The sequence below is a fragment of the Neophocaena asiaeorientalis genome, unplaced genomic scaffold, assembly GCF_003031525.2.
Source record: "Neophocaena asiaeorientalis asiaeorientalis breed wild unplaced genomic scaffold, Neophocaena_asiaeorientalis_V1.1 scaffold59, whole genome shotgun sequence".
Classification (NCBI taxonomy): domain Eukaryota; kingdom Metazoa; phylum Chordata; class Mammalia; order Artiodactyla; family Phocoenidae; genus Neophocaena; species Neophocaena asiaeorientalis.
The window spans coordinates 13,027,311-13,042,316 of NW_020174268.1; the positions used below are offsets into that span (position 1 = coordinate 13,027,311).

At 33.3% G+C, this 15,006-nt stretch overlaps 1 protein-coding gene across 2 annotated transcripts in view; it reads right to left on the reverse strand.

Annotated features, from left to right (window-relative positions):
* The window catches only part of NBEA (neurobeachin), a 609,882-nt gene that overhangs the window by 383,214 nt on the left and 211,662 nt on the right, over positions 1 to 15,006 (reverse strand). For both annotated transcript variants that reach the window (XM_024755508.1, XM_024755505.1), the window contains one exon: positions 3,662 to 4,100. In XM_024755508.1, the coding sequence (XP_024611276.1) occupies positions 3,662 to 4,100 (439 nt within the window). The remainder of the gene's footprint in view (positions 1 to 3,661; positions 4,101 to 15,006) is intronic.

Here is a 15,006-nt window from a genome sequence, read left to right on the forward strand (position 1 = left end):
ATTGTCATCCTTAGCACTAATATTTAAAACATTAATGTTAAAAAACTAGAGAGAGAATACCTAGACTAAGCTTATAGTTTAGGTTCAGTAATATGAAGGCTATATATATTGTTTTTTAGTCCCATAATATTTACAAAATATTTTTTTTATTTCAGAGATTTTCTTCTTCAGAGAATGAAATACTTGGAAGCAAGGATATTAAAAGTTTGAGGGGAAAAAATACAAACTGATTTGCCCGAACATATCAAACTTAGTAACTGAAACACAAGCAGGTATGTAAAATCAAAAAGGATGAAATATAAATCATAAGATCATAGTATACTAGCCAGAGAAGCAACACAATTACTAGCTTTTTGTGATATCCCAGACTTAAGATAATTTTCTGAAATATAACGACAGTTAAAATGTATAGAGAAGCATATTGTCCTCTGCCTTTTTTTATTGTCTTTTGTCCAAACTAAGGGGGCGTCTCAGGAATCCCTGGAGAATTAAGACTGAGCTAAATCACAGATACATACAAAATTCTCAAAAGATTAAAAGCATTTGGATATACAGGGTTAAATTTTAGTTTAAAGGATATGGTAAAGCTTAATTGGTGGTTTTAGAGAAAAACATTCCCTCAACCTAAAAGTTACAGAGTTACTGATGCCTGAAAAAAATACAGCTCAGCTAGGCTATTTTATAAACCAAAGATCTACTCAGCAATCTACCACAGGAGACAGTACTGTTGGGGAACTCTGCAACTAGATTTATAAGTTCTATTATGAGATTATTAAACTCTTCTCTTAGAAATAAAACCATGATAAATATTCCTCTTCGCTTCATAGTAACAAAAGAGTAGAAAAACTCTTGTAGTTTCGTAATCATATTTCCTCTACACATACAGTGTGTTCCATCTATAGAATGACAGTAGCGGATGTCTAGGATTTTCAGTGCTTTACAATGCATAAATATACATTTGTTAGGGCCACTCATTGTAATCAAAGACATATACTTAAATCTGCATAGATGATGACTGGAGGAAATGAAAGAAAAAGAATCAGCATTTCCCATATATATAGATAAGAAAATTTATATAATATTTCATAATACAACCTGATGAAAGATTTAATACTAAAAGAAAAAGGTTTATTTTAGTTAAGTCTAAATGTTTCTAAAATTTGATGTTGCAATTTACCGAATGAAAACGATATTACAAATTTCAAAACACTGAAATTCATCAATGTGCCATCCTAAGTGAGGAGAAACTCCACATGTAAAACATAAGTTAACATAACTCAATTGACATCAGTTGTTTTAGGAAGTTATTCCCAAACTTACAATCTAGAATAAGTATAAAGAATATACATTGTTAGCACATTTTCAATAGAACAAATAAACTATTGGCTAACAAAAGGAAAATCCTAGGTGATTTCCACTGCGATTGTACAATATTATTATGTATGATTTAGTTACAAAGCAATGAGCAGCTGAGTTTACAGCTATTTTTCAACTAAAGATATAAATGAAAAATACATTACTGGTAGAGTAAGACCCATGCTAATTCTATGTTTGAAACTGTAAGTATTCAAGATTTGCCTCTAAAGCCTGTCTTCTTGGATCCGATTTTCAAGGAATTCAATCTGATGTTAAAAGACATGTCATAACTTGAATTTCAGATTTTAGTGCTTCAGAAATATGTTTATATACTTCATAATGTAATTATAGCTACCTTAAGACAGATAAGGCAAATGGTAGCAATATATTGGAAATATAATTGAAAAATGCAGTTGTCCAGAAGGACTTGTGGGGATGATGTCTCAGAAAAGCTGCTCAAAGCTCCAGAGTTTGAAGTTAAATTTTTGATGTTGTCACTCTCAATCTATTGAATGGCTGACAGACAATCAAACCCGTCTGGCTGGCTGGCAGCTCATTTTCCTGGCAGGTGGCAAACAATTAGACACACCAATTTGTGCCTCCTGATGACATTAAAGCATGAAACTAAGTTGTATGCAGGGCCTAGTGATTTGTGTGAAAGCATTTCAAAAATAATACTCTTTGCCGTGGCAACTCATTTCAGACTGCCACCTCCCATTATGGCTTTGAGCACTGAAGACGACAGACTTGAGTTACGTGCAGTGCAAGGCCGCTTCTGTTCAATCCGTCATCAGCGCCCCCTGAGACCTCAATCCCCTCCTTTCATCAATATCACCTCATCATTTACATTTGATAGTACTTGAGCTACTGCATATATTAACTACACTGGAGACCCTTCTCCTAAAAAGAATTGAAATATGCTTTGTGCTCCTCGATTTCATTTCTACTTATGCAATTTAGAAGAATGATTCCACTCTCATTGCATTTTGCACAAATGCTACCAGGAACAAGTGGAAAGTTCTATTTTTTGTAAAGCAATATCCTCAAAAGTGTAATAAATTTTGAGTAGCTAAGAATATCGGCACTCAGATGACTGCTTCATTAACTTTTAATGAAAAAAACTGTTCTAATGATAATCCAAATTAGAACAGAAATATTTTATTTAATGTTTATTTCACTGGATTCTCTTACGCAAATTACAATGATTCTCTGTATCTACTGTTTTATATTTTAACAAAATTTAGGTATAGAACTTAAAAATTAAATGGAACATAAAACTTATGACCATAGGTAAAGATTTACAGATATATACAAATACTTACATGCTTATGCTTATACAAACTCATAAACACACATACACATATATCCTGGGAACACAAACCAAATATGAATTGGCATAAGGAACATCCAAGGAACTATATGAATGAACCTCCAAACTATTAAAAAAAAAGAAACAATTTCCTACCTTTTATACCCCTCCTTTTTTTAGTTTTTAAAAAACTTCTAACACTTAACACATTTTATCTTATAGACAACTATCTGCAAACATTTTATCTCCTTTTACTACTTTAAGTTCATAGAAAACAAACCTGATTCTATCTCTTTATATTTGACATGATGACTAATGCCATTCATATTTTCACAATAAATTTTCAAGAAATATCTGTAGGATGCTGGCTGAAATGCTTATAGGCAAATTTTAAATCATATTTATGTATGAAAAAGATAATTCATTCTAACTGAAAATGGCTTTACTGCCACACCTCAACCCCTAAACTCTAAAAAAATTACTGTCTCTAATTGGGACAAAGCAGTTTGGCTATTTTAGAGAAAACATTATGGAATATATATTACATTTTGACTATATATTTATTTTGACATTTAAGAAACATTTGACTTCCTAACTTGATCTTTTCTCCCTAAAACAAAAAACAATTACTTTCCAGTTTCCTCACATATATGTATATATAAATGTATATAATATATAAAACATATATATATATAAAATGACTTCTCCAATCTACTGCAGTCACTTGATGATAGATTATAATCAGAATCTGTGTTTCCCTATTTCCAATTCAATGTGCTATCGCCATTTCATATTAAACCCCCTTTTTTGAAACATATTATTAAAATGCCTGACTATGAGATCAATCCAGTTGGCCTGTCACTTTGATAGTCTTTGTAGTAAGAACCTACAGTAAAAAGTACAAAGTTTTGAAGACCCTCCTAATATTTTTAAATTAACAGACTCTAATTTTCCTTCTATGCATAGAGCTCTGTAAATAATAAGTTCAGTACCTACCTGTCAAAGGAATGAAACTGCATAGGAAGAATAGCTTGCGCTTCTCTCTTCAGTGCTGGATCTGGGTATGGGATAGGTTCAGGGCCACATTCTGCAATTTCAACTGGGGCGGCCACAAGACTTTTCAATATTTCCTTGACATTGATGCCTTTGGTTTGACTAATGCTAGATATAGATGGCGCAGGCTTCAACATTTCACTGGGGTTCTCAGTTAGGCTTTCCTGTGACTTTTTCACTTCGGATGACAAAGTAGATAACAGTTCACTCATGGCATCAGGGCCTGTGCTAGTCTCTAATTCTGCCCCGTTCAGGATGCTAGCCACTTGCTCCTCTCCGATTCCTGAATCAGTATGAGGAATGGAACTTTCTAGATGAATATCTTCACCAGGGGCTGGTGTTTCTTTTTCCTTTACCGTGTCTGGAAATGCAGCAGGTGTTTCTGTAATGAAAGAAACTGATTTAAACAAAAAGCTTCACGAGGAAAACCTAGTATTATTAATAAAATATACTCACATATTAGAATAAGCAAAAGAAAACTTGTAAGAAACAAAAAATCTGCTAAATGGATGTGCGTAACAACACAACTTGATTAAAATATATCAACCACATACACCTGTCATTTTGTTTGGCAAGCACCAACAGAGCCCTGTTTCTTTTATAAATCATCTGGCATTTCAAAATTGATATATAAGCATGGAGAAGTAGTTCCTACCACAATTGCTTATAGCAGCTTGTAAATAATTATTATATAAAGCTCCCCTTTTATACTTTTATTGTTAGCTACCAATCATGCAAGATAAATTATTATACTTCTCTAATATCTCCTTAAAAATATTAAGTTACTTTTATATCTTTTTTGGTATTTCAGTAACCAATAATGAAATGCCTGATTGAAATATTTAAACTAGTTAAAGATATATTTTAAATTACACATAATACATAAAATTCTAAAGAGTTAATTGCAAAAAGCATGTCAAATGATTAGTTCAAAAGGATAAATGCTTTGATAATAGAATAGTGAGCCTCACAAATTTAACCTATATGTGTCTTTAAGAACAATTATTTTGGAATACTCATGATGATTCTTTGTGCATAAATATAAATTTCAACTTGTGAAAACTGAATCACAAATACGTATGAAAACATATATAATATTACTAACTAAAACAGATAAAAAGAAAACCATCTTTAAAATGTTAAATTCCTATCAAATCTCATTATACAAAGGTCATTATAATAAAGTTTTTCATATGTTACCAAATTCTAAATGATGACCTTGAAAAATTTATCTAATCTAAGTACAATGGGAATAATAGCTTTTAACTTAATAAAGTCATGTTGAAGAAGAAAATAAGATACACACTTATTTACTTGCAGTTCCTGCATGAAGTAGATACTTAGTAAATGGCAGCTATTTGTATTACTTTAATAACTAATAGTTCTTCTTTGTAATACAAGAAGGGCAAACTAAATTATGTCTATGATCTCTTCGAAATTAACATCTGTAAGTTCTATAAAACTGCCCTTAGGTTTGTTTGTTTATTTATTTATTCATTCATTCATTCTTGGCTTGTTGGGTCTTTGTTGTGGTGTGTGGGCTTCTCATTGCAGTGGCTTCTCTTGTTGCGAAGCATGGGCTCTAGGCACGCAGGCTTCAGTAGTTGTGGCACGTGGGCTCAGTAGTTGTGGCTCGCAGGCTTAGTTGCTCCACGGCATGTGGGATCCTCCCAGACCAGGGAACAAACCCATCTTCCCTGCACTGGCAGACAGATTCTTTTTTTTTTTTTTTTTGCGGTACGCGGGCCTCTCACTGTTGTGGCCTCTCCCACTGCGGAGCACAGGCTCCGGACGCGCAGGCTCCGCTGCTGTGGCTCACGGGCCCAGCCGCTCCGCGGCATGTGGGATCTTCCCGGATCGGGTCACGAACCCGTGTCCCCTGCATGGGCAGGCGGACTCTCTATCACTGCGCCACCAGGGAAGCCCTGGCAGACAGATTCTTAACCACTGCACCACCAGGGAAGTACCGAAACTGCCCTTAGGTGGTGTTGTTGTTGTTTATTTCTTTGTTTCTTTGATTTGAAAGGTTATTAGAACAAGAAACTAAAGATATACATCTCTCACAAGTCCATGTCATGTGACAGTTTTCCTCATATTTATTAAATAGGTTTTAGTTTTGCTTGTTTGGGCAAGGATGTTAGAATTGAAAGAACAAAAGATTACTCCATAGAACATGATAATAATATTCAAACACTAGATGAACAACATGAAAAATAGGTTTTTCTTAGTTGTTCTTAAGGCTAAAACTTAAAATAACTATATAAAGTTTTTTTGAGAAGACAGAAAATTTCGGTAATATTACTGGCAAAACACTAGAGAAGGAAAAAGGTTAAGAGGTAAAGATAACAATTTGGCATTTTTTAAATAAAACCTTGTGAGAGCAGATTAAGACAAATCAGAATAATAGCATTAGGAATAATATAGAAGAGAAAGAATCAAGATGCTTCTGAAATATCTAGCTTAAAGAAAAAAAAAGAACGGTGATATGTCACTAACTGAAGAAGAAAGCAAAAAAGAAGCAAGTTTGTTCAGGAAAATAATGAATTAATTGAGTATGCAGAATCTCTGGGACATTTATATCTGTAAGTCAAGGAAAGTATGGTCATATATTTAGGGAACATTCAAACAGAGGTGATAATCAAATTTTGGAAATTGATGAAATTACCTAGGAATATAGGATGGGAAGATGGCTAAGCCAGTTATTTCCACTCTTAGAGATACTACTGAGTTTACTTAATGCATGTTTAATCTACAGATTACATAATCTTGGAGAGAAAACAATTACAGCAGAAAACTCAGGAGAGAATTAAACAGCAGTAGTGACATTTCTATGGCAACAGGACAGAGAATGTAAACACAGAAACAAAATAAGAACTCTAACATCAACAAAATATCACAGTGGAATAGTTACTAGCATGGGCTAACTTTTCTTAAAGAGTGTAATTGTCAAAAGGCATAAAGTCAAGTCTAGCACTTAGTCTAAATTTAGCTAATTTATAGATCTTGTCTACAGGCTTGGCTTTACCCTAACATGATGTCTCAGAATCTTTATTTATGATGTGGTTTACATTAAGAGCTACACAAAAATGTAAACTTTTCAAGTTGTATTGGTCTGAAATATAAGCATTTTGCTAGCAAACAAAATATCTAAGAAAATAAAAGTCTTTGGTTTGTGTCCACAAGGTGTCATATAAAAAGATTTTTTCTACCAACTATACAATTTTTTGCTTTTCTATTCAACTGACTCTCTCAGTAGACAACTAAAATCTATAACTCAGTAGCTAGATACATGGAACTTCAACATAAATTTTGACCTCTTGATTATAAAACACAATTAAAAGTTTATTAAATTTGAATATTAAAATATTTTCAAATGCCTCATCAAAATATTTATACAGTAATAAAAATCTTAATTTTTTTACTGTGAATGATAAAAGAATTATTTCAAGAGAGCAGTAATTTTGATATTTCAATAAGAATTCTATTCAAATACATAAGTTTTGTAAAGTTTATGATCTTATTCACCTAGAAATAAAAATAAACACCAATGAAAAATTTTATAACAGTAATTGCAAATAGAAAACAGGTCAGTACTCAAAAAACCTACCTTAATTTCCCATTATGCATTTATAGAACACACTCTCAGATGATAGCACAAACTTCAGCTTAGATGAATTACATGTTTCCAGGATGCTTCTTTGTAACACTAAAGTACTTTGAGGATTTAACCCAAGTGACTTCAATAGAAGCTAAGCATGAGCAGGATAGAAAGTATAAATGATTGCACCTGTGCAGGTTATATTACTGACAGGAGACTTCCAACTTTTCAGTAGTTCTCCACAGTTTCTGTAGCAATAGGCCATGTCAGTACACAAAGGAGAAATATTACTAGCCTGAGTGATCTTAATCTTGTCAGAACAGGCAGTTGGGTGCCAGATGCCTCTTTTTCTTACTGTTTTTCATTGAACCTAATGAGTTCATCTAATGCATGTTCGGAAAAATATGGGGTTAAGTTCAACAAATGACATGATTTCTACATGGTGACCTCATTCAACACATTCCTTCCGCCAAAAATCTTGTTTTATGATAATTTATGAAGTGTTTCAATATTTCTTACCTATTAAATTACTCAAATTGCTATTTTCCAAACTACCTTAACAAGGAATAACATGAAAGGAACATATAGCTTCTTGTTAGTATAGCACTAAAAATTACATCAAGATTACTTATTTGCTTTTCAAACAGTAATACTAAGCAAACTATTCACATTAGAGTAATTTAAAATAAACATAAAGATCTGTATATAACTTGTATATCTTGTTTATATTAAATGCAAATTAGTTAAATTGCATAAAAATTAACCAAAACGCCAAAGAGAAAAGAAAATACAGATCCCAACCACTCTATCGGCTATTCTCTCTACTTATCTTCAATTTCTACCTCTCATCCCTAGCTCTGGTCCCTTTATCTGCAGATCAGTATCTCCCACCCTAAAAGAACAACCTCTTACTCCCACCTCCCTTCAGGTACTTTGGGTATTTCTCCTTCCTTTCTGAAAAGGATATGTCATAAGAAAGATAATGGGAATGTAGTCAAATTGATAAAGGTTTCAATTCTGGCTCCACAACTTACTAGTTTTCCATGTTATCTTGAACAAGTTAGTTACGCTTTGAAAGCTGCAAGGACCGCACTTGAAAAATATAGACCTTATGTGTGCTATGAGGATTAAGAAATGTATCAGGCTATCACCTGTAATGTACTTGCTTGATTTAGTTTCCCAAAGGCTTAGAAGATTTCCACAGACATCTCAAAATTAATACATCTAAAAATGGAAGTCTTGGTCATTCTCTTCAAATAATCTACCTCCGTTCTTGCTTGTTTTGACAAATGATTACTTATCATCTTGGTACTTCAGACCAGACAGCTAGGTATTATCTTTGAAAACTTCTCATACCCTCATGCCCCAGATCCAATCTTTTACCATATCCTGTCAATTTTACTTCCAAAGTATGTCTAATTTATCTTCCTGTTTAATCTCTACTGCCGCTACACCTTAGTCCTAAGCAATAGCAGTTCTTACCTAGAAAGCAATAGTCTCCGATGGTTTATTCAGTTACCCTCAATGCCCCTCTAAATCTATTCCCTCATTGTACTCAGAATACTCTTGTAAAATTATAAACCAGAATACTCTTGTAAAATTGTATGATACTTGTAGCAGGCAGAATTATGCCCCTCTCTCCCAACGACGTCCACGTCCTAATCTCCATAACCTGTGAATATTACCTTACATGGCAAAAAGGACATTAAATGGAAGGGCTTGGAGAAGAAACTAGCCTGGATTATCCAGGTCAGCTCAATCAAACTTCAAAGCAGAAAACCTTTCCTAGCTGTGCTCAGAGGAAGATATGACTACAGAAGAATAGCCCGAAAGATGCACAGTTCTTGGTTTTAAAAATGGAGGAATAAGAAACAAAGCCATAAGCCAAGAATATGAGTGGCCTCTGGAAGGTGGAAAAGGCAAGGAAAATGGATTCTCCTCAAGAGCCTCCAGAGAGGCATGCAGCCTTGAGGATGTCTTGATTTTAGCCTGGTGAAATCCATGTAAGACTTCTGATCTATAGAACTATAAAATAATAAATTTGTGTTGTTTTAGGCCAGTAAGTCTGTGGTATTTTGTTATGGCAGCAATGGAACACTAATATAACACTCCTCTGCTTAGTTTAAAAACCAGATCCTTAGTATAGTTTACAAGCCCTACATGATTTGGTTCCTGCTTACCTGTCTAAATTCATGGAATGCTTCCCTTTCACTTGATCCTTATGTTCCACCCACATACGTTCCCAAAATATGCCAAGGAATTTCTCTGAATACGTGGCTACCTTTTCAGAAATGTGCTTCCACTATCCCCAGTCTTTTTCCCAAACTAACTGACTTCATTGTTTGGTTCAAAGCTTAAATATCATTTCTATAAGGCCTTTCCCAACCCCCAAATTAAATTGTTTCTTCTTTTGTACCTTCTCATAATAATCTGTAATTTTATTTCTTAGAATACAACATAGCTTGCAATTATATATTTAAGTGTGTGGTTTCTAAAAGTCTATCTTCCTCACTAGAATGTTAGCTTCATAAACATAGGGACTTTGTGATCACTATTATGTAACTCCAGTACCTAGTATGTAATAGGAAACCATTCATTTGTTCAGCAAATACATAATGAATGAATCATAAGGTAAGTTGGAAAAAAGATCAAATTAGAAGATGAAAGAAAAAAGAGAGGAGGGAGGCTTTTGTTGGTACCCTTACTAATACTGAAAACAGACATTTATTTTAAAGAGTCGAAGTTTAAAAAAAGTATTTGTTAGGGAAAACTGAGCATGATTTTCAGCTATAAATAAGATTAAATATATAGGATATTTGACATCAGTATTCAATAAGAATTCTATAAATATTATACAAATGACAGTGTAGAGTACTCGTAAAATAAATTATAATGTACCCATATAATGAATTACGAGTCCATTAAAAATGACTCCAAAAGATAAAATAACAAATGTGCAAGCTGAAATCATAGTGTTTGATTATATGAATGTAGCAACTTATTTAATAAATGTTAGCTTTATTTCTAAGTATGCAATAAATAAAAACTGAGTGGTAAAAAAATTATTGGCATATCTTTCATTGTTCCCTTAATATATACTTCTAAGAGTAAAATTAGTAGAACAAGGATCACGGATATTTTTATTCTATGTAAAATGCACATTATTTATATTCTCACCCTTCAAAATTTTGCCCAATTTGAAAATTTTGGTACAGTTTTGTTTCAGTATAAATGTATTTGATTATGAGTAGATTTAAATAAATTTCCCTTATTTGTACTTACATTGCCTTTCTCTTATTAACTGTTCAGCTATTTTTTTACATTTTTCCATTACTGTGATATATTCTTTTAATTGATCTGTAAGAGTTCTTTATTTATTAAGGATTAACTTTTATCACTAAATGTAAATTTTTTCCTGTTTGCATTTTTTCTTTTAATTTTGTTAACATTTTCAGACATGCAGATAAATAAAACTTATTTAGTCATATCTTTACAACTTGATGTTATGATTTAAAACATCTTTTCTTATATTACATAAATTTTAATTTTCTTGAATTATGTTCAGTTTCCTTTTTCGCTTTAAATTTTAATACATGTGGAATTTATTTAGCCTGTTATATGGAATAAGGATATAAATTTATTTTTTTCAATTGGCTACCCCATTTGGTAATACCAATACCATTTGCCAAATAATACTTCCTCTTCCATTTGATTAGAAAAGTTATATTTATTATATATGAAATACTCATACAAATTCCTACCTATTTGTAGACTGTTTATGCCATATGTCTGTTCTCGTATAAGTGGCACAATATCTTAATTATTTTAATTCCTGTGAACATAATTCTTTTCCCTGACAATAAATTGCTAGAGGAAAACTAATACAACATATTTATTTGTAAGTTCACCTACATATTAACATTCTTCTTTTGAAACCTAATGTGGAAAATTAACATAAAGCTTCTACAGCTTCTAGGACAAGCTATGAATAAAAATTTCTTTTCTCTGTTTTAAGTATGTTTATTAATGAAATACATTTTATGGCTACCATCAATATTCAGCTTTTTAAAAATTGTTTAGCTTTCTCAATAACTTACCCATTTACTTAACAAATATTTACTGTATGTACTTCCAAGTGCCATGCTACATATTAGGAATTACCTTCTTCAAGCACACATTCTAATAGACAAACAAATAAATAAATTGTATAAGTGCAAGAAGGGAAATAAAGAGGATGCCATGATAAGAAAATAAGGTGGTTGTGGGGTGGAAGCTCCTTAGCTATAGCAGTCAGGGAAAGCCTCTTTGAGGAGGTGACCTTTAACCAGACACCTGAAGGATAAGTACTCTCCAATCATACAAAAAATAGGGAGAAGAGAGAGCCAAAAACTAGGAACAAAATACAAAGATCACGAGGCAGGAAAGTGCTTGGCATGATTAAAGAACTAAAAGGTAGTTTCATTGTAGTGAGCAGATGCAAGAACCACATGAGATGAAGTTAGGAAGGTAGTGATATTTTACTCTAAATGTTATGAGAAATTTTTATGTCAAAAAGAGACGTAATCTCATTTATATTTTAAAATAAACTGCGGCAAAACTATAAAAAAATCAAATAAAGATCAGCAAGACAAGAGGCAAGGAAACCACTTTGGAGACGACTGTAGTAATCCAGATAAGTTAGAACTAGAGTAGTCTTGGCACTATAAGTTAAGACATTTTAACTGTTTTGAAAACCATAGGAATCCCTTAGAAATTTTTAGAAAGAAAAATTATTTGTTATATTATAAAATATTTATTAAGTGAATGTATTAAATATAAATTACAATTCATTACTTTATTATTTTATATAATAATGTTATTTTAAAACTTGTCATCAGTAACAGACTAAATCAGCAGTCCCCAACCATTTTTGGCACCAGGGACTGGTTTCGTGGAAGACAGTTTTTCCACGGAAGGTTGGTGGGGGGGATGGTTCAGGTGGTAATATGAGCGATGGGGAGCAATGGGGAGCGATGGAGAGCGATGGGGAGCGATGGGGAGCGATGGGGAGTGATGGGGAGCGGAGCTGCAGATGAAGCTTCACTGGCTCGCCTGCCTCCCACCTCACCTCCTGCTGTGGGGCTCAGTTCCTAACAGGCCACGGACCAGTACCGGCCTGTGGCCCGGGAGTTGGGGGCCCCTGGACTAAATGACTAGAGACAAGAAGTCCAAGGAAGAAACTACGCAATACTCCAAGGGCTGAAGGACTATCAAAGATTAAGAAGAGAGAGGCCAAAGAGCTAGTTCAGAATTTTTTAAAAGGCTCAATAACGAGGTGAAAAAAGGCAGTAAAGTGTGAAGGAGTTGAAGAGTAGTCCAGATCAGTCTTCTCAAAACAGAAAATAAAAGCATAAAAGCTTGTATTATTTGACTCCATAGACATAAAATTAAATTTCAATGAATATATAATCAGAACAAAGGTAAATTGGGAAAAAAAATACAAAAACTATCCATGTTGTTGACTGAAAGTGTGGATATAGGTGATCAATCTAGACAAATGTTACTGTACTTGTAACTTTTTTCAGTACACATAAATAAACAAAAAGTTTTAAGCAAAGAGTGATCCCCCAAAAGAAATGCCTATATAAACATTTTGAACAAATACTGGGAATATAAATATTTAAAGTTTATAATGTGATGAACTTTTGCTTGTAAACTTATCTAATCCAAGTAGAACTGGTAATACTACTACTCATGGGAATAACATATAGCTAGCCTATTTTTGTTTTATTTTAATAACACGCAGAGTGGAGAAAGCCGTGTCACAGAGTTATGTTGATAGAATGAGAACTCAGAGAGCTCAGAACATGTATTCATTTTATACTTTTACCCAAAATGAAACTAGAAATGCTGTATCTTCAAAATATACCCTCAATGTTCTTCAATACTCATTTCCAATAATTTATCCCATATAGTTATAATCAAACATAAATTATATTTCAATGAAAGAAATAGATTCCAGATCCATAAATTTTGTTTATACGTATCTCCTTTTAATGTAAAATAAAATACAAGACATTCTATCAAATACATAAAATGACAGGAGATAACTTTTCAAGATGAGCAAAATCAAGATCATTCTTAAGATAGAGATATTTCATTAATAACTATTATATAATAAATATTATTAAAATAATTTTTATTAAATTATGCAAGATATCATAGAAACTGTGTACTTCCAACATTCTAACTTTTATTTTTGTTCTTTCATCTTTTCTCACACTAAAAATACATGATGCAATCCTTTCCTGCTTGGAAGTACTAAGTTCATTTAACACAGTTTATATGTCTGACAAAGAGGCCAGTTCTACTAATTTTTAAAGAGTGGAATGAAACTGGTTTCTTATCCTGTAAAAACACTAAGAATTGACTTTGTATTTCCAACATCATCAACAGAACTTTTCCTCTCAATAACCACTGCATGACAGCACGCAGTAACAGTTACTTACTATCACCTTCCATATTATCATATAATTAAAAGAATAGAGGGGCTTCCCTGGTGGCGCCGTGGTTAAGAGTAGTTCGCCTGCCGATGCAGGGGACACGGGTTCATGCCCCGGTCCGGGAAGATCCCACATGCCGTGGAGCGGCTGGGCCAGTGAGCCATGGCCGCTGAGCCTGTGCTCCGCAACGGGAGAGGCCACAACAGTGAGAGGCCCACGTATTGGGGAAAAAAAAAAAAAAAAAGAATAGAAAATTTACCACATCGGCCTTAAAGTAATTCAAAATTTTATTATACCACTAAGACCATTATGCAGTTCAGCTAAAATTGTTTCATAGTAAACTTTTCTTGATAAAGAAAGCAGTGCATAGATATTTTGATGCAGGCTCCTTAATCAGGTTAACCACTCCAGAGTATATTCTAGACACTGCAGTTAACCTTTTGGAACACACTTCTACACAAAACAAATTCCAGACGACACTCCAATCTAATCTAATCTAATTTAGTCTAATCCTTCTTAGTTTATCCAACTCAGAGTTAGATGCCTTTGTAAGCAATAAAGCTGAAAAGAATTTTTCCTTTATTTCATCATTATGTCCAAAGTTTGCACGTTTATGAAAAATATCTGTCCATTCATCAAGTTGTAATAAGAAATACTTTGCTGCTTTATTTGTTCCATAAGTTGTTCTTCCATATCATTAGCCAATGTATGAAGTACACTGCATGGTGGTATCATCTGGAGCTCAAGGTCCTCTCTAAAATTACTCCGGTTATTGGCAGAATTCAGTCCCTTGCCGGGAAGTGCTCTCAGCTCCTACAAGGTGATCTCAGGTCTTTGTTGCATGGTCACCTCCATCTCAGCAATGAAAAACTTCCTTTATTTCAGATCCCTCTCACACTTTGAGGTTCTCTCATTTCCTCTTCCAAACCAGCCAGAGAAAACTCTCTGCCTTTACAGGGTTCATGTGATTAGGTCAGAGTTACCTGTATAATCACCTTTTCTTAAAAGCAACTGTGCTAAAAAGATGCAAATCAAGTATCAAAGGAGAAGAAAAAAGACAAGACTAAAAGACCCACAAAGCAATGAACCAACCCTTGAGTAGTTACAATGGATTGAATAATGTTCCCTCCAAATTCATGTCCCCCCAAAACCTGTGAATATGACCTTATTTGGAAATAGGGTCTTTGAAGATATAATCAAGTGAAAAT